Source organism: Stegostoma tigrinum, chromosome 29 (genome assembly GCF_030684315.1).
Source record: "Stegostoma tigrinum isolate sSteTig4 chromosome 29, sSteTig4.hap1, whole genome shotgun sequence".
NCBI classification, from domain to species: domain Eukaryota; kingdom Metazoa; phylum Chordata; class Chondrichthyes; order Orectolobiformes; family Stegostomatidae; genus Stegostoma; species Stegostoma tigrinum.
In genome coordinates this window covers 42,733,774-42,752,337 of record NC_081382.1, presented here as the reverse complement: position 1 = coordinate 42,752,337, position 18,564 = coordinate 42,733,774, and the positions used below count along the sequence as shown (strand labels likewise).

At 46.3% G+C, this 18,564-nt stretch overlaps 1 protein-coding gene across 1 annotated transcript in view; it reads right to left on the bottom strand.

Annotated features, from left to right (window-relative positions):
- ptpa (protein phosphatase 2 phosphatase activator) overlaps positions 1 to 18,564 on the bottom strand; it is a 52,511-nt gene that overhangs the window by 24,859 nt on the left and 9,088 nt on the right. Inside the window, exons 3-7 of the mRNA XM_059638291.1 lie at positions 17,601 to 17,687; positions 13,902 to 14,027; positions 11,841 to 11,958; positions 8,672 to 8,771; positions 4,087 to 4,211 (exon numbers count right to left, since the gene is read on the bottom strand). Of these exons, the coding sequence (XP_059494274.1) occupies positions 4,087 to 4,211; positions 8,672 to 8,771; positions 11,841 to 11,958; positions 13,902 to 14,027; positions 17,601 to 17,687 (556 nt within the window). The remainder of the gene's footprint in view (positions 1 to 4,086; positions 4,212 to 8,671; positions 8,772 to 11,840; positions 11,959 to 13,901; positions 14,028 to 17,600; positions 17,688 to 18,564) is intronic.

Sequence of the window (18,564 nt, the reverse complement as noted above, 5' to 3'; positions counted from 1 at the left end):
GGCTACACTGGTGGCTAGAAAAGTGCTGAGACTTGTATACAGCTCACTCACTGCTCCCAATCTCAGAACACTCTCAAACACTTTCCAACCAATCAAATGCAGTCATTATTGTCATGTGGGAAATGCTACAGTCAATTTGTGCACAGAAAGCTCCCACGAGCAGCAACGACCTGATTTATTTTGTTGTGGGATGCTAACAGGGGTAAATAGTGAACAGGACACTGGGGAGAACTCTCCCGCTCTCCTTCGACATTGTGCAAATTTTTATCGCAGCTGAGAAGGGAGAAGGGAGATGGGCCACCATGGCCTTCAGATCAAAGTCTTATCAGAGAGATGGCACCTTGGGCTGTCCAGAACTCTTTCAGTGCCGCATGGGGAGTGTCACGCTGGATTGGTGGGCTCAGGTCTCTTGCAGTGGAGGCTGATCAGAAGTCACAGTGTCCTAAATTAAGTTACAGCTCACACAGGAAAGGAGACCCTCATACTTCAGGAAGGAGGCAAGGACTCTACTACAAAGATGCCAGAAACAATGGCTCAGATGGTGGGGGGAGGGAACATATTCACCCACGTCCCCTGGGCTGAAACGGATTATGATCGGGCACAGTAACTCTCGATCAACAAAACGAATTTGTCTCTGCGCAGAAAGTAATCAAGAATGTTAATGGAATGCTTGTCTTTATATCTGGAACGCTGGAGTACAAGAATAAAGGTGTTATGCTGCAGTTATACGAAACCCCAGTTCGGCCCCGCTAGGAGTACTGAGAGCAGAGCGGGGCACCACACCTTAGGGAGGATAGACTGACCTTGAAGGGGGTGCTACATAGGTTTACAGGAATGATACTTGGTCTTCAGAGGTTAACCTATGAGGAGAGATTACACAAATTAGGTTTGTCTTCTCTAGCATTTAGGAGGTTTAAGGGGTAATCTGTTCAAACTCTCCAAGATATTAACAAGAATAGACAGAGTAGACAAAAATAAACTATTTCCACTTGTTGGGGATTCTAGAACTAGGAGCATAGTCTGAGAGTTAGGGCCAGACCGTTTGGGAGAGATGTTAGGAAGCACTTTGACACACAAAGGGTGGGAGATGTTTGGAACTCTCTTCCACAAACGGCAGTGCATGCCGGATCTGTTGTTAAGTTTAACTCTGAGGTAAATACGTTTTTGTTGAAGCGAATGTATTAAAGGGATCTGGGCCAAATCCCTGGGCCATTGAGTTAGGCCACAGGTCAGCCATGATCTCTTTGAATGGTAGAACAGGTTCAAGGGGCTGAATGGCCTCCTCTGGTTCATAGGTTCCAATAAAATGTAGAACAAACTGGGGCAAAGACAGAATTAAAGATGTTTCCCAGGAATGAAAGAAGATCATTCCGCCCTTCAAACATGTTCCACGAATTAGTTCTTGCAAATGAATGTGAAACAGGGGCTGAAATAGACCATCAGCTCCTCGGGCCTACTCTGCTGTTCAGAACACTTCCAGTCTGCCTCATTGCTCAGTGCAGTTTAGAGGAATGCCAGGTAACCTTATTGAAACATACCAGGGGACTTGACAAGGGAGATGCAGAAAGGTTATTTATACTTCTGGGATAAGGGCATCGTCTCAAAATAAAAGGTTGCCCTTTTTAGGCAGTGATGAGGAAGAATGTCTTCTCTCAGAGGGGAGTGAGCCTGTGGAATTCTTTGCCAACAGGGTTGTAGAGACTGCATTATTATGTATCTTCAAGGCTGAGATAGATATTTAATCAGGAATAGAATCAGGAGTTATGGGGAAAAGGCAGGAAAGCGGAGTTGAGGATTATCAGAGATAATGGGAACTGCAGATGCTGGAGAATTCCAAGATAATAAAATGTGAGGCTGGATGAACACAGCAGGCCAAGCAGCATCTCAGGAGCACAAAAGCTGACGTTTCGGGCCTAGACCCCAGCAGGCCAAGCAGCATCTCAGGAGCACAAAAGCTGACGTTTCGGGCCTAGACCCCCAAGGGTCTAGGCCTGAAACGTCAGCTTTTGTGCTCCTGAGATGCTGCTTGGCCTGCTGTGTTCATCCAGCCTCACATTTTATTATCTTGAGGATTATCAGACTGGCTGCGATTTTATTAAATGGCCCAGCAGACTCGATGGGCTGAATGGCCAACCTCTGCTCATTAAGAACTTACCCACCTCTGGCCTCAAAATACTCAAAGACTCTGTTTCCACCCACCATTTGAAGAAGTTTTCTAAAGATTCTTGACCCCTGCCCCCCTCCCAGAAACAAGTTCTGCCAATTCCCTGTTTTGAAAGGGTGACATCTTAAACTGTGGCCGCTCATTCTAAATTCTTGTTTCAATCATGTCACCTCCTGCACTTCTAAACATCAAGCATACTCTACCCAACCCTTCCTCATAGAACCACCTGCCCATTCCAGGCACTAGTCCAGAAAACCTTGTCTCCCCGAAGCATTTACATTCTCCCTTAGATAATGCGACCCAATACTATACACAGTACTCCAGATGTGGTCTGTACCAATATCCTGTATAACTGAAGTACAACATTGTTACTTTTGTATTCAATCCCCTTTGTAATGAACAATAACATCTTACTAGCTTTCCTAATTACTTGTTATATCTGCACTAACCTTCTTGAGATTCATGCACAAGGACACCTAGATCCCTCTGCGTCTCAGGTCTCTGCAATCTCTCACCACTTAGGTAATGCGCTTCCCTACTGTTATTCCTGCGATAATAGTCAATTTCACCACTTCCGTATCCCCTCCACTCCACCCTCATATTATGCTCCACCTGTCATATCTTTGCCCACTACCTACTCTGTCTAAATTCCTTTGTTGTCTCTTTATGTCCTCTTCACAACTTACATTCCTACTTATCTTTGCATCCTCAGAAAACTTAGCAACCACATCTTCAGCCCCTTCGAGTCATTTATATAAACTCTAAAACAGTGACGCCCCAGCGCTGGTCTCTTTGGCATTCCGATTTTTATATCCTGTCTACCAGAAAACGTCTGCTTGTTGTGACTCATTGTACTAAAGAAAACGTTTCTCTTCAGCTGCCCAAATTTGTTAATCATTTTAAACATAAACTCGATCCCCCACCTTCATCTCCAATATCCAAATGAATACAAGTTGAACAGACAACCACTTTAAATCATAACTGAGCCCTATTAGCTCCAGGACCAGGAGGTGAATCTGCTCTGTTTAAGCCATCCTCCTTAAGGTGCAGTGCCCTAAACTGAATGCACTTACCCCGGACAGAGTGACTCTCAGTTCTCTGGATGTGGGCATCACTGGTGAGATCAACATTTGTTGTGTCGCCCTAATAGCCCTAGAGAAGGTGGTGGTTAGGAGCAGCGGAACTGAGAAGCTTGCCAGGCCATTTTATTAATAATTCATCTGCGGCCAGCATTTATTGTCCATCCAGAGGACAACTAAGAGTCAACCACATAGCTGTGGGTCTGGAGTCACATGTAAGCTAGGCCGGGGGTGGGGGGGTGGTGGCAGATTTCCTTCCCTAAAGGACATTAGTGAATCAGATGAGTTTTTCCAACAAGCGACAACGAACTCATAGTCATCATTAGATTCTTAACTCCAGATTAGTACTGAGTTCAAATTCCTTCATCTGCTGTGGCGGGATTTAAGCCCAGGTCCCCAGATTAATAGTCCAGAGATAATACGACCAGGCCACCAGCTCTCCTATTTCAGGCAACAGTTAGGAATTAACCAGCTTGCTGAGAGTGTGGACTTGTGTAGTCCAGACTGGGGAAGAGTAGTCAATTGTCCCACCTTAAGGGCAGTAGTGAAGCAGATGGGGGCTTTTACAACAATCTGGTGAGTTGGTGATTAATGAGACCAGATTTTTATTCACTAATTAAATTGAAATTGTCCAAGCTGCCACATGGGGATTTCCACGTGCGTCTCTGGAGTATTAGTCTGGACCTTCAGATTATTGATTCAGTAACATTACTGCTGCACAACAGTACGATTCCGACCCCCCACCTCACCGAGCTGGAGCACAGCAGAAGGGTGCAATGGTCCAGCCCCATCAGGAATGGGCGGACTGGCTACAAAAGAGAAAATGCAATGACAACAATTTACCGATTAATTGGGAACTGCCCCAGATGAAGGGCAGGAACTGAAAGTCATCGAGGCCCCAGACTCCCTGGCTCCCTGCTGGCTCCATTCGATACGTTTTCTGCAGCTTGCGCATCACCTGCAGGTATCTGTGGGTTTGAAGGAGACAAAGGCTTTAGACCCCTCTTCAGAAGCAAGGTCACAGGCCTGAATCACTAACTCTGCTCTCCTCTCCACAGACACTGCCTCACTCTGAATATTTCCAGCAGCATTGGTTTATATTTATCTGCAATTCCGAGCAGGCTGCAGGAAATTCGGCATGTTCATCAGAACCTACCTAGGTGCAACCCAACTGCTGTGCCCGGGACCGTGAGCAATTAGAGAGAGCTGTGAACACAGCCCAGTCCATGACACAAACCACCGACTCCATCCACACTTCCCTCTGCCTCGGGAAAGCAATCATCGTCATCACAGACCCTCCCACCCCCCAGTTATAATCTCTTCCACCCTCCTCCATCAAACAGGAGTTTGAAAACATGCAGCAACAGATTCATGAACAGCTTCTGCCCCGCTGTTTCTAGTTTTATAAACACATCTCTCATATTAGAGTTGGTCTTTCTTGGCAACTTCTCTGCAGCTGTAACACTATATTCTGCATTCTGTTCTGTTACCCTGATGTACGTGCATAAGATAGGATGTGTCTGGCTAGAACGCAAAATAATACCTTTCACTGTATCTCGGGACATGTGACAATAATAAATCTAAGCAAGCTTGGTTTTCAGACTCTGTTTGCTGGGATGACAGACCTTACTGCTGCTCTGGACCAGTCTCTCTATTCTCTCATGACATGTGGGCTTCACTGACATTATTTGGTACCTGCCTCTAAATGCCCTTTAACAAAGGAGCTTACTGGGCCATTTCTGAGGGCAGTTAAGTGTCACTTCAACCACTTTTAGGATCAGTGTCCTGGCAAATGGAATATCTAGGGCTGTAGAGATGTCTCTAAACTATTTGGGGTACGGTGGGGTTGTTCTGGGGAAGAGGGTGCATCATCTTAGAAAACAAACAGACCTGGCAATATTTCTGAAGAAGGGTCTAGACCCAAAACGTCAGCTTTCCTGCTGCTCTGATGCTGCTTGGCCTGCTGAGTTCATCCAGCTCCATGCCTTGTTATCTCAGACATGGCAATATTACAATATTTACTTATAATACTCACACTGGGACAGAAAGAGGTAAAGTAAATTCTCACACAAAAAAAAGCCTCAAATAGGGTCGAACGAGGAAATAAATGGCAACTTGTCAAAATTAGCGGCTTTTTGCACTTGGTATTTGAAACAAAATAAATGAATGAATGACACAAATAGAGGTTATTGGGTACAATTGTATTGCCATTATAGAAACAAGGAGATCAAAGCTAGGAACTAAACATTTAGACTTTTCAAAAGCAAAGTCAGGAAAGAAAGGGTTTTGGGGCAGCTTTGTTAGTGTGAGACTAAAGGAGTACCACAGCCAGAGATGATCTTTGATCAGAGGACACAGAATCTGTCTGGGGGCAGTTAAGGGAAGACACTGATGGAAGTGGTCTACAATATGTTGTGGATCCAACCAGGCTCAAATCTGGTAATCGGACATGAGGCAGTATTAATAAACTATCTCACAAAGTAAAAGATACCCTGGAAAACAGTGGCCATAACATTGAAGAATTTTGATTTCAGTTTGAGAGTGAGAAACTTGGCCTAGAACCAATAGTACTAAACTTAAATATGGATCTTTATAAAGGAATGAGGGCAGAACTGGCTGGAGTTAACTGGGAAAGGAAGTTAAAAGCAGAAACAGTTGAGGAACAGTATCTCAGATGTTTAAGAGAAATAGTTTATGACTCACAACATGGATATATCCCAAGAAGGAAAAAGGATTCCCAGGACAGAACAAACTCATCACATTTAACCAAGCAAGTTAAAGATAGCATCAATTTGAAATTTAAAAAGCGCACAATGTGGCAAAGATTAATGGCAAGCCTGAGGACTTGACAAGTTTTAAAAATCAAACAAAGATGACCACAACTTATAATCAGGGAGAAAATAAACCGTGCGGGTCAACTACAAAGAAATATAAAAGAAAACAGTTAGACCTCCTTCAAGTATGCATAAAAGGAATGAACTAAAACAAACATAGGCCTCTTAGAGACTGAGGAAATAATAATGAAGACTTGTGAAATTTGAAGAGTTGAATAAATACTCTGCATAAGGTGTCACAATAGAAGACAGTAACAACATTGCAAAGTTACTAAATAATTGTGGAGTAAAGATAGGGAGAAAATAAACACTAAAATCTATTAGGGAAAAGTACAAGGGAAACTAAGGGGGTTAAAGGCTGTCAAGTCCCATGGACCTGATGGGATACATCCTAAAGTGCTGAAAGAAGGAGCTACAAGGGCAGCGGATTCACTGGTAGTAATCTTCCAAGCATCCTTAGATCCAGGAAAGACTCAGGTGATTGGAAAACTAGCAACATATCTCACTTTTTGAATAAGTGTGTTAACGGTAGACCAGTTACCTTCACTTCTGCCACGGGGAAAATGTTACAGTTTATTACAAGAGGATAGAATAGCAGAGCATTTGGAAATCTATACTGTGAAGCAGAGTCAGCATGGCTCCACGATGTCTGATGGATTTACGACAATTCTCTGAGGAGGGAACAAGCAGGATAGACAAAGGGGGATCAGCAGATGTAATGTACTTAGAATTCCAAAAGGCTTCAATAAGACACCACACCTTAGGCCATTTAATATAAGAGACCACGGTGCTGGGAGTAGAGTGTTAGTACAGATAGTGGCCCTGAAGTGCAGTGGGTCTTTATGTCGGCTGGAGAAGATACAGGTTCAAGGCCCAGCTGCCCCAGAAGTGTGCCCTGACAGTTATAAGTGCGTTGATTCAAATATCCACCAGCATCGATAGAGGATTGGCTAACTAACAGAAGTGAAAATTGGGATCGGGTGTCATTTTGACAATGGCACCCAATAGCAAATGTACTGCCACAGGGATCCAAGCTGGGGGGTGAGGGAAGTGAATGTATAATCACCAAGTTTGCAGATGACAAAAACAGGTGGCAAGGTAAGTAGTGAGGATGACACAAGGGATATAGACAGGTTAAGGGAGCAGGCAAAAATTTAGCAGATTTATTATAACGTGGAACAATATGAGATTACGCATTTTAGCAGGAGGAATAAAGGAGCTGTTTATTATTTAAATGGGGAAAGACTGCAGAAAGCTGCAGAGGTTCCTTGTCCCTGAAAATCATATCCATGTTCAGCCGAGAATAGGGAAAGCAAATGGAATGTTGTCTTTTATTTCAAAGACAGTACAAAACCACACAAACTATACAAAGTACGACTCATGACTACAGCTGGAATACTGTGAACAGTTTTAGTCCCATTATCCAAGACTTTGCTAGGTTTCTGTCCAGTATAGTGTGACTGGCTTATAAGGGAGAGGATTGGGTCAAACTCATGGGAGTTCAGAAGAATGAGAGTACACCTTATTGAAACATACAAGATTCTTAGGGGACTTAATTGAATCAGACATGATCACGCTGAATAGCACAGCAGACTCTATGGGCTAAATAGCCTTCTTCTACTCCCATATCTAATGGTCTTCTCGGAAGGACATTATTTGAAGGACATTAGTGAAACAGATGGACTTCTACAACAGTTGTTGATTGCTGAAATTATGAGACTAACTTTCTATTCCAGAGTTTATGAATTTAAATTTCACGAACTGGTGTGGCAGGATTATTCCTAGATCTCCAGCCTGGACCTCTGGATTACTAAGCCCTGTCACATTACCACCAAGTACCTTCTCCACAGGAGGCCCCTCTGTCCACATCTGCATCCCAGCCTTACAGCACAGGCTTCTATCCTTCTCCCACCTTGTGCTCTGATGATCAAAGCTGACGATATTGCCAGATAAATCCGATCCCACCCTGAAACCTGGCTTGATAGATCATAGTCTGTATCTTTCTCCTGTCTGTAACGCAGTGGTTTCTCACCGGATCACAAGCTCACAATGTTGTCAATTTGATTTTACCAATATGTCAGAAGTTTATTTGGCAAAAGAAAGGAACAGAAAATAGAATAAACTAAACTATTTACATTTAACCACGCTTAAAGTTATTAAAAACTCATGGTTAAAATGGGACCCCTTTTTATCCCAAATGCATCCCTTTACTGTACTCAGACCAGATAGAATTCCCTTCTCCATCACCCAATTGGGTCAATTTCATTGTGCCTTCAGTTCCCAGTTTTGAGACTCCTCATAAGCTGGGCCTGGGTCCTGAAGTCTGGAATTCCTTCCATAAGCCTTTTCACATCACTGTCCTTAAAATCTCTACCTGAACTAAATCTTCTGTGGCTCAGTGTCAAATTTTGTCTGATTGACTTTCTTGCAAAATGTCTTGGGATGTTTTGTGATGTTAAAGGTGCTCTACAAATGCAAATTTTTGTTGCAGCCATCAGAAGCAGGAGCCTTAACCCTGTTGGGCTACAGTGCATTCAATTCCATAGTGTAACCCAATCCAAAGGGAAGCGGACAGGGAGGAGCACAGCACTCACCGATCAAATATACAAAAAACAATAGCAAGCTGGTCATCCACCTTCAGGACTCCGATCTTACAGAGACAGCAGAGGAAAGCAGCGAAGGCAGCTTCATGGCCTGTGACAGAATGGCAGACAGAATAAATCAGGCAGCCCCTGGTTTCACACAAAAGGACACAAAGATATCTCTGATGAAACTTTATTTACTTTGGACTTGAAGGCTCCAATCTGCCCTCTTGATTTCTATGCAAATCAGTTGGTGCTACTGGCCTTCACGGGCTATTCGACTGTGGACTGCATCACAGCAGAGTCTAATCTTGATGTAATCCAACACGTGCACACTCAGCTGAGTTGGGTCCCTCTCTCACACGCACCACACAGATTCACACGTTTACCTCAGTTCAGTGACACGAAAGTTATGGACGAAACCAAACAATTTTCACAGTGACACAACAGTGAGGTTCCCTGCAAGAGCCAGCACCCCAACAGGAGACCTCACATGTCAGTGGGAGACAGAGCTCAAGAGGTTTCAGTACAGATTGAAGCCTGGGTACTTCCCCAATGGGAGGGAAAAGGCATGAAAACATTGCACTGTACGCAGCTCCCAGCAGGTCACAGAACAGCAGGAGGGGGGGACGGAGGAGACGGAGGAACTCTGAATGCAATTGTCTCACAGCAGGAAGGAGCTGCCTTGTCTCAAGCCATCCTTATTGATAACACATCTGTCAATCAGAAAACCCAATTTAACTGAAGCACAATGCAAACACTCAAAGAATGAAACTAAACCAAGTGGTTACTGTGGGGCTGTCATCCTAGAAGTGCCCACTCCTCATGGAAAGCTTCACACTTCACAACAATGGTTACCCCATATCCCCCTCTCCAGATGCTCCTGGCACAGTGAAGGGTGGCAGTAACTGGAACAGCTAGTTACCACTTCTGTCAGTAGTTCAGCAACACAGTATACGTGGCTCACATGTGAAGCTGGGAGACGACGGGTCTCCACTGAGCGGGCGCTGCCCCGTGTCAGAGGGGCCGCACTGAGCGGGCGCTGCTCACTGAGCTTAGAAGGTCCTGTCTGTGCTCTCGGAGGGACAGGGGTAATCTCATGGTTCCTATCAGAAGTGATTAGAAGGGATCTCCTGGTCAATACTTATTATCTAACCAACATCAGGCTTTCTCTGGTCAGTGCTGTACAATGTGGAAACTTGCCGGGTGTTAAATTGCTTGGCATTTTTCCTACATCATGGCAGTGGTTCTATTGGGTGAGAGTGCATGGGAGATCTGGAGATTGTGAAAAGTAAATTCGATGCGTTTTAGATTGAAGGTGACATTCCGAGTTATTTGGCGGATAATATCATTCGGCTTTCGGCATTCACTGACAGACACACCGCCCTCCTTTCTTGCAGACACTGACAAAAGGTCACCAGTCTGAAACATTAACTCGGTTTCTCTCTCCGCAGAAGCGGCCAGACCTGCTGAGCATTTCCTGTTTTTTTTAAAACTCTGAGCAGCTATATCTGGCGTCAGGAACCGGGAGATGATGTGCCGAAGTAGGACGGGATCTGGATTCCTTACACAGTGAATAAAGAACGAGACTGGAAGTGAGGACAGAAATCAAAATCGGGTTCTGAATTAACTCAAGCCCGTGTCACTGTGCTGAGTGGCACGTCAACAGAGGCCTGACAGCAAGTCCATTCACAGCTAACACCAGTGAAAGGGGAGCAGCGTCATGGGTCAGAATTGGAGGGGGGTGGGGGGTAAATAATGAATCACAGCACACATCAGCAGATGGTAGGTTTAATCTCCAGATCCCAAATGAGTGTGTTCAGAGATCCAATTACTGAGTATACACTACCATCTAGTGTGCTATCTAGGAACTGCAAAGTGCTTCACTGCAGCAGGCGTTAGCGGAGAGACCTCCTTCATGAGGAACTACAAAAATAACCACTGCATTCTCACTGTTTACCAGAAATACATCACCCGGTCACTAACTTCCTGTACGCCGGTTAAAGAAAAAGGAAAGCAAGCCGCATCAAGCGGTAATGGCTCCAACGCTTTTTTTAAAAACAATGTTGGTTGCAGGATATATATTGCATCTAAATAAGTATGTAGATGCGCTCAGGTTTCGGAAGCAAGGGGGAGGTTGGTGATTTACAGATAAGACCATATGGGTAAAACTCTGATTGACACTGTGCAATACATTCAGAGCTGGACAGACCCTGGTTTTGATGTGCAGCCAGTGCTTTCACCAAAATGCACACTAACCATAATGAATCTTGGAAGCACTGCACTCCCCACTGCTGTGGCTAATCACCGTACACAGAGGTCTACAGAAAATGCCTCCAATGGCCGGGCTTGGTATCAATGGCCAGCCCACTCCCACTGTAAAAACATCCACATAAAGCGTGGCCACGTAGGGTGAGACACAAACAGGAGATGGCAATACAACCCTCCAAGCCTCACCCCCACCTTTCCATTCCATCCTGCCTGGTTAGATCTCAACTCTATTTACACGTCTGGCTACAAAAGACTCAACGGCCTAACTCCACAAGAACCTATCAAATGCAGCTTTTACTGGCACCTGCTGATCCCGACAGCGTTTGAGAGCAGGAAGAGGAAGTCACAAGCACCCCCTCACCTGAGCACCTCCAGGCATCAGCCCCCAGTGACCTGGCCCAAATGTGAAGGTCCTGCCCCTGCTCTGGATCTCGCTCACAGGGGGGTGGGGAGAAACAGCCTCTGTCTGTTCACCTGATTACATCCTTTCAACCAGCTTCGACAGTCGGCGGGCGGCAGAGTTGCCTCCCACAAACGTAAGATTCCTTTCGCAGAAGGTATCTTTTCACACCTCACAGAGCGTGTGAAGGTGGCGAAACATAGCAAAACGCAAGGACCGTTTTTCAAACTGAACAACCCTCAAACAGCAGTGATCTCTATTTGATTTGAGGAGAAGTAGGTGGCGGGGGGGGGGGGGGGGTTACGTCTAAGCCGCTGCGGAGAGCCAGGCCCTTCAAGTGGTTTGAGGATAGTTGGGGGTGGGGGGGTAACAAGGCACACGACAGACAGAGGGAGACTGGCTTTGGACAGTTATTCTCCAAAATAAGAGCTAGGCTCTGCGCACCAAAACTGCAGTGCTCCATTGATTTGCCCTCTCCACCCAGGCGCAGGGATATGAAGTTGTGGTTACCTGTTCCATAGTCTATTCTCGTTGGGTTTCCCACCGATTCCTTTAAATACACTGCAGCTTCGACAACAGCAGCACTCAGCTCACGGGGAATCACATTGGAAACCAAGTTCTCAGCCTCCTGTGACAAGAAAGCAAATCAGTGCTGGGAGCCGAAGAATGGCATGAGGCAGCCTAGCCCTGTACACGTGGAATGGCCTTATGCTTCCCCAACCTCCCACTCTCAGGAACAACAGGGGACAGTGACGCTCCCACAGGGCACAGCTTGGGGGCCACAAATCCTGGACAAATTTACGACGAGCTGCTGTGTCATTTCCCTTCTGTTTTAGGTTTAAGGCATTTCGGTCCTTACTTCTACATCAAGGCCTCTGTCCGTCACAGGATAGCCCGAACCACGAACGCCACCCGGCTATTTGACTGCAGGGGCACTGCTGCACAAAACCCACCATCTACTCACCTGGCACCGTGCTTCCAGAGCACGGACATGAGAAACTTGGGACTTTCTCCGCCAGGGACCCAGCAGAAAAGGAACACCGAGCCTAACCAGGACGGTGAAGGTACATTGTCAGGGAGACAGACTGGGATGGCTGACCCAGTGAAGCTGAGGCACAAGAAATGCAACAATAAAGTCAAAAGTCCCTCATCGAGGCAGCAGTTACCGGTACTGATGCTAACACCATTGATACTAGTAGTTATCTGCATAGATGCTCGTGAACTAACACTATCGATACTAGCAGCTCTGCACTGATGCTAATACTATTGACACTAGTGGCTAATGTATTAATACTGTTGATACTAACTAAATAAGCAGAGACTGGCTCAACCCCTCCCCGGCGCAGAAGCAAAATACAACGGATGCTAGAAATCGGAAATAAAAACTAAAAAAAAAATGCTGGAAAGCAGAGTTTAGATTAGATTCCAAGATAATAAAATGTGAGGCTGGAGAGAGCCTCTCTGATGAAGGGTCCAGGCCCGAAACGTCAGCTTTTGTGCTCCTGAGATGCTGCTTGGCCTGCTGTGTTCATCCAGCCTCACATTTTATTATCTTGGAATTCTCCAGCATCTGCAGTTCCCATTATCTTTAGATTAGATTCCCTTCAGTGTGGAAACAGGCCCTTCAGCCCAACAAGCCCACACTGCCCCTTGCAGCATCCCACCCAGAGCCATCCCCCTATAACCCACACACCCCTGAACACTACAGGCAATTTAGCATGGCCAGTCCACCTAGCCTGCACATCTTTGGACTGTGGGAGGAAACCGAAGCACCCGGAGGAAACCCACACAGACGCAGGGAGAATGTGCAAACTCCACACAGACAGTCACCTGAGGCTGGAATCGAACCCGGGTCCCTGGTGCTGTGAGGCTGCAGTGTTAACCACTGAGCCACTGTGTCACCCCAAAACACATAACAGGTTAGAGCAGCATCTGTGTAGTTAATGTTTCAGGTCCAAATGGCCTCTCAAAAGAACTGAATGTTGCCCTGAGCTGCTGTTCATTTCCAACAATGCTGGGGATCAAGTCCTTGCCCGTCCACACAGGAAATAAAAACACAATCTCTGACTGCTTCTGGAAGTACGCCTCGGTATCTCTACACTTACCCAGGGTTCTACGTGTTGATCAATTCTTTTAACCACATCCTTCTTAAACTTACTTCTCTAATCAGTTTAAATCTAACGGGACAGCCTCACTGCCACATTAGTCTGTTGAGCCACAATCCCACCTCCAAAATTAAAACTGGTCACTTCTCAAAGTAGTACTAATGGGAGTTTGCTTTTACGCAAGGATTTATTACCGAGACACACTTCATAAAGCTTTGCCCATGTGGACCGTTTCAATGATACAGTACCTTCTTCAAAAACACAAACACAAGTTGCTGGAAAAGCTCAGCAGGTCTGGCAGCATCTGTGCAGAGAAAGTGACAGTTAATGTTTTGGGTCGGGTTTACCAGACCCAAAACATCAACGAGGATTTCTCTTCACATGCGCTGCCAGACCTGCTGAGCATTTCCAGCAATTTATCCTTTTGTTTCCACTTTACAGAATCCGCAGTTCTCCCGGTTTTTACCTTCTCCAGCTTGCTGTACCAAGTGCGAAAGGCCTTGTTCCCAAATCGGGAAGGCTGGTCGACTGGAGGGGTCTCATCGATCCACTTGTCCAGTGTGTTCAGCAGCATGATCAACTTCTCCACCGGCTGCAAACGAAAAAAGGGGTGTCAGTCCCTCTTCCCGAACACCAGGCGCAGCAGAAAGAAAGCGTCAAACCGCTATTCAGGACCTCAGAGCACTCCAAAGCACTTAGACCAAGAGGTGTAGGAGCAGAAGTGGGCCATCCAGCCCATCAGGTCTGCTCCCCCATTCAGTGAGATCATGGCTGACTCGACAATCCTCAGCTCCACTTTCCTGCCTTTTCCAAAAAAACTTTGATACCCTTTACTGATTTAAAGCAAGTGCACGTCAGCTTTGAATTTAGTTAATGACTTGGCCTCAACAGCCCTCTGTGGTAAAGAATCCCCTTGAAGAAATTCTCCCTCATCTGTTCTCAAATAGGTTAGATTATGACCTCTGTCCATAGGGGAAACAACTTCTCTGCATCTCCCTGTCAAAAATTTTGTACATTTCACTTTACAGGTAACAAAGTACTAATAAGCACGTCGAATCACACACAGCTGGCTCTCAACAATCCCAGCGTGATAACAACCAGATGATCTGGTGATGGTCTTCGAGGAGTCAAGTTGGTTCAGCACATCAGGGAGAACTCTCAAATGAAAGCAAAATACTGCAGATTCTGGACGTCTAAAACTAAAAAAAAAATAAAGTGCTGGAGAAACTCAGGTCTGGGAGCATCAGTGGAGAGAGAAACAGAGTTAAATTTCCAAGTCCAGTATGACTCTTCTCCAGCTTCTTCTTGTTCTGAACAGTAGTCTTTGGAATTGAAGCATTAACTCTGTTTCTCTCCACTGATGCTCCCAGACCCACTGATTTTTTTCAGCAGTTTGTTTTCACACCAGGGAGAACACCCCACCCCGGTCTCTTTGAAATCGTACCAGTAACTCCATTAAGCAGGCCAGTGGGGCCTCAGTTACAAGCCTCGTACAAAGGAGGTGGATTGCAGACTGGTCACTTACACAGAATAAAATTATTTCAGACATAATACGAATTGCTCCTGCTGGACTCTGAGATAACAAGGTGCAGAGCTGGATGGACACAGCAGGCCAAGTAGCATCAGAGGAGCAGGAAGGCTGACGTTTCAGGTCTGGGCCTTTCTTCAGAAATGGGGGAGGGGAAGAGGGCTCTGAAATAAATAGAGAGGAGGAAGCGATGATAGATGGTGGATACAGGAGCAGGTAGGTGGAGTGAAGACAGACAGGTCAAGGAGGTGTGGATGGAGCCAGTAAAGGTGAATGTAGGTAGGGAGTTGAGATGGGGCTTGGTCAATGAGGGAGGGAGGGAGGGAGGGAGGGGCGGGTAGGTGGGAGGGAAGATAGACTGATCAAGGAGGTAGGCATGAAGCTAGGTCAGTGTAGATAGGAAGTGGGTGTTGGTCAGTGAGGTGGGAACATATCGCACACCCACACTCACTCACTGTCTCGGAGGGAAACCCACGGTGCTACATGCCTTCACTCTGATCTCTGGAGTCCAGTCCATTTTACTTTGGTTGGTGTTGTTGGATGCTGGGACTCCCAGGATAAGCTGGTTCTTAACTGGGGTGGGACAGTGACCCAGTGATTAGCACCAGGGACCTGGGTCCGATTCCACCCTCGGGTGACTGTCTGCGTGCTCTCACCCTGTTTGTGTGGGTTTGCTCTGGTTTCCTCCCACAACCTAAAGATGTGCAGCTTCAGTGGACTGGCCATGTTAAAGTGCCTACAGTGTCCAGGGACGTGCAGGGTGGGTGGGTTACCCATGGGAAATGCTGGGCTATAAGGATAGGGTAGGAGGTTGGGGCTGGGTCGAATGCACTTTGGAGGGTCGGTGTGGATGTGATGGGCCAAATAGCCTGCTTCCACACTTTGGGAAGCTACCCAGACCAGAAGTGTGTATGAAGGAGTTCGAGGCTCACAGATCTCAATCGCTGTCTCCTCTACAGTCCGTGGGGGCCCTGGCTCCCATCCAGGAAACTGAGCACTTTCACTCCCGTTGCAGTACAGAGTCAGTGCTGCATTGTCAGAGGTGCTGGCCTTTGGACAAACCATTCTGAGTCTACACCTCTTCTCTCCGGTGCGCAATAAAAGTGCCATTATTATGGCAAGTGTGAGGAGTTCTCCAGCGTGTCCTGAGACGAACGCTTCCATCGCAGGCAACATCACACAAAAAAAAATCAGTCATCAAGGTGTCAGCCTTCAGCCCCTCAAGTTTACGCTGGTGAAAAACTGCCTTGGCATCACAAATGCACTCTAAATCCCTCTGGGTTTCTGCCTCTGCCACCTCCACAGGCAGTGAGTTCCAGATTCACACCATCGTCTGGGCGAAAAAATGCTTCCGCAGTTCCCCTCAAAATGTCCTGCCCCTCATGTTCCATCAATGACCCTGCCGTGGGGAAGAGTTACTCCCTGTGTATACACCTCAATCGAATCGGCCTAGATCGCCTCTGCTTCAAGGAAAGCAAGCCCGCTTTGTCCAATCTCTCTTCATCACTGAAACACTCCAGCTGAGGCAACATCCTGGTAAATCGCCCTCTGTGCCACCCCCCACCCCTCCACCCCAACCGCCTCGGTCACATCCCTCTGGCTGTTTTGCACATTGCTGTGCGTGGGAGGTTGCGATGAAAGTTGGCTGCTGTATTCCCTTCATTCGAACAGTGAGTACACTTTAACAAGTACTTCGAGGCTGGAAACTGCTTTGGGAACAGCCAAGGTTGTGAATAGTGCTGCATAATCAAAATTAAAAACAAGTCCTTGATAACAAGGTGTGAGGCTGGATGAACACAGCAGGACAAGCAGCATCTTAGGAGCACAAAAGCTGACGTTTCGGGCCTAGACCCTTCATCAGAAGCAAGTCCTGTTTTATTTAAAAAGAATGTACAAGTTACTCCAATTTTACATCTCAGGTCTCTAGCAACCTCTCGGTTTTCCTGATGTGCTTCCCGAGGTGATAAACATTGCGACGTCAGGTAAATGTACTGCAATACTGGCCTGACGTTCACATTACTCTAAATGACGAACTGCTGATCTCAGTGATGCTGCAGGGAGGACAAAGGACACGGGGCTAACCGAACCAGAATGCAAAGCAGCCTCCCCATTCTGGCTGGCACTCGTTAAGGGGAAAGTGGCAGGGACCGAGGGGCTGGAAGAAAGCTGGAGTTCACTCAGCAAGTCTGGGAACCCCCTTAGACTGATACAAGAACAGAACTTGCAAACTTCATCTTGTACTAGCTCTTTGGGGCCACTTGCATTTCAATTCTAATTCTCACACCATCTTTGTTTAATTGCGATGGGAGGAATGGAGCAGAAAGAATCTGCTACCATCAGCCTAGGTCCTAAGCTCTGGAATTCCCTCCCTCGAGCTCTGAATCACAGTCTCCCCCTTTAAGATGCTCCTTAAATTCTCACTTTGGCTAAACTTTGGGTCACTTCCTCCTTCAGTTCGCTGTCACGTTTTGCCTGACTTCACACCCGAAGTCATTTAGGATATTTTAAAAGACGTTACAGAAATGCAGGTTATTGCTGTAGTTCATTAAAACCCAGCCCTCCCACACTGCTGTCCAGTAAAGGCTATGTGGAAATGGATATGAATCGAGTAAAGCCCCAGACCAGAATTATCCCTACCGCAGAGGTTTTATAGTCACATGTGAGTTTCTTCCCTTTCACACTCTCATTCAGGGTCAGAACAAAACCAATGTAGTCAGTGTAGGCCTACAGAAAGAGACAGAGAGATTGATTAATCATAAAACATCTCCATGCTTTGGGATAATTCGAGGTTTAAACATGTATTCTGTTTTTAAAATCATTTCTAAATACTTTCACCAAGACTCGTTCGACAGTGCCTTCCAAAACCAGTTCCTCTATCACCCTGAAGGACAAGGGCAAGGAGACACGGGAATGCCACGACCTGCAAACTCCCCTCCGAGCCCTCACCATCCTGCCTTGGAAATACAGCTCCAGTCCTTGACCCTGCCTGGATCAACATCCTAGATCCACCTCCTGAACAGCATCATACCGACACCGCACTGACTGCAGCAATTCACAGTCACCGCCGCCATTATCTTCAGGGCAGTTAAGGATGGGCAACGGATACGAGGCCAGCTAACAATGCCTGTCTCCCACAAATAAATAAAAAGGCAGCAGTCAGGGCACCATAATGATGCAGAAAGATACAGCGTGTCTCAGTGAGAAACGGCCAATGTGTTATGTATCGAAGTGCAATTGTTGCAGTAATAAAACAAACACGTTAGCCAATTTATATACAGCAAGGTGCTTAAAGAGCCATGGCACATATGGTGGCATTGTGATAACTTTACAGGACTACCAATCCAGGAGCACAGACCGATGTGGTCAGGGCAGGGTTCAAACCCCACCAGGGCAGTAAAATCCAGTGAAGAAAACTGGAATATAAAGTGATGGTAAAGACAAAGCCACCATCAGTTGCAGTAAAATCCACCTTGTTCACCAATGTCCTTTAGGGAAGGAATTCTGCCATCCTTGCCTGGTCTGGCCCGATATGTAACTCCAGGCCCACAGCCAATGTGGTTGGCTCGAGTGCCTGGTGTCACCCATTTCCAATTAAAGTTGC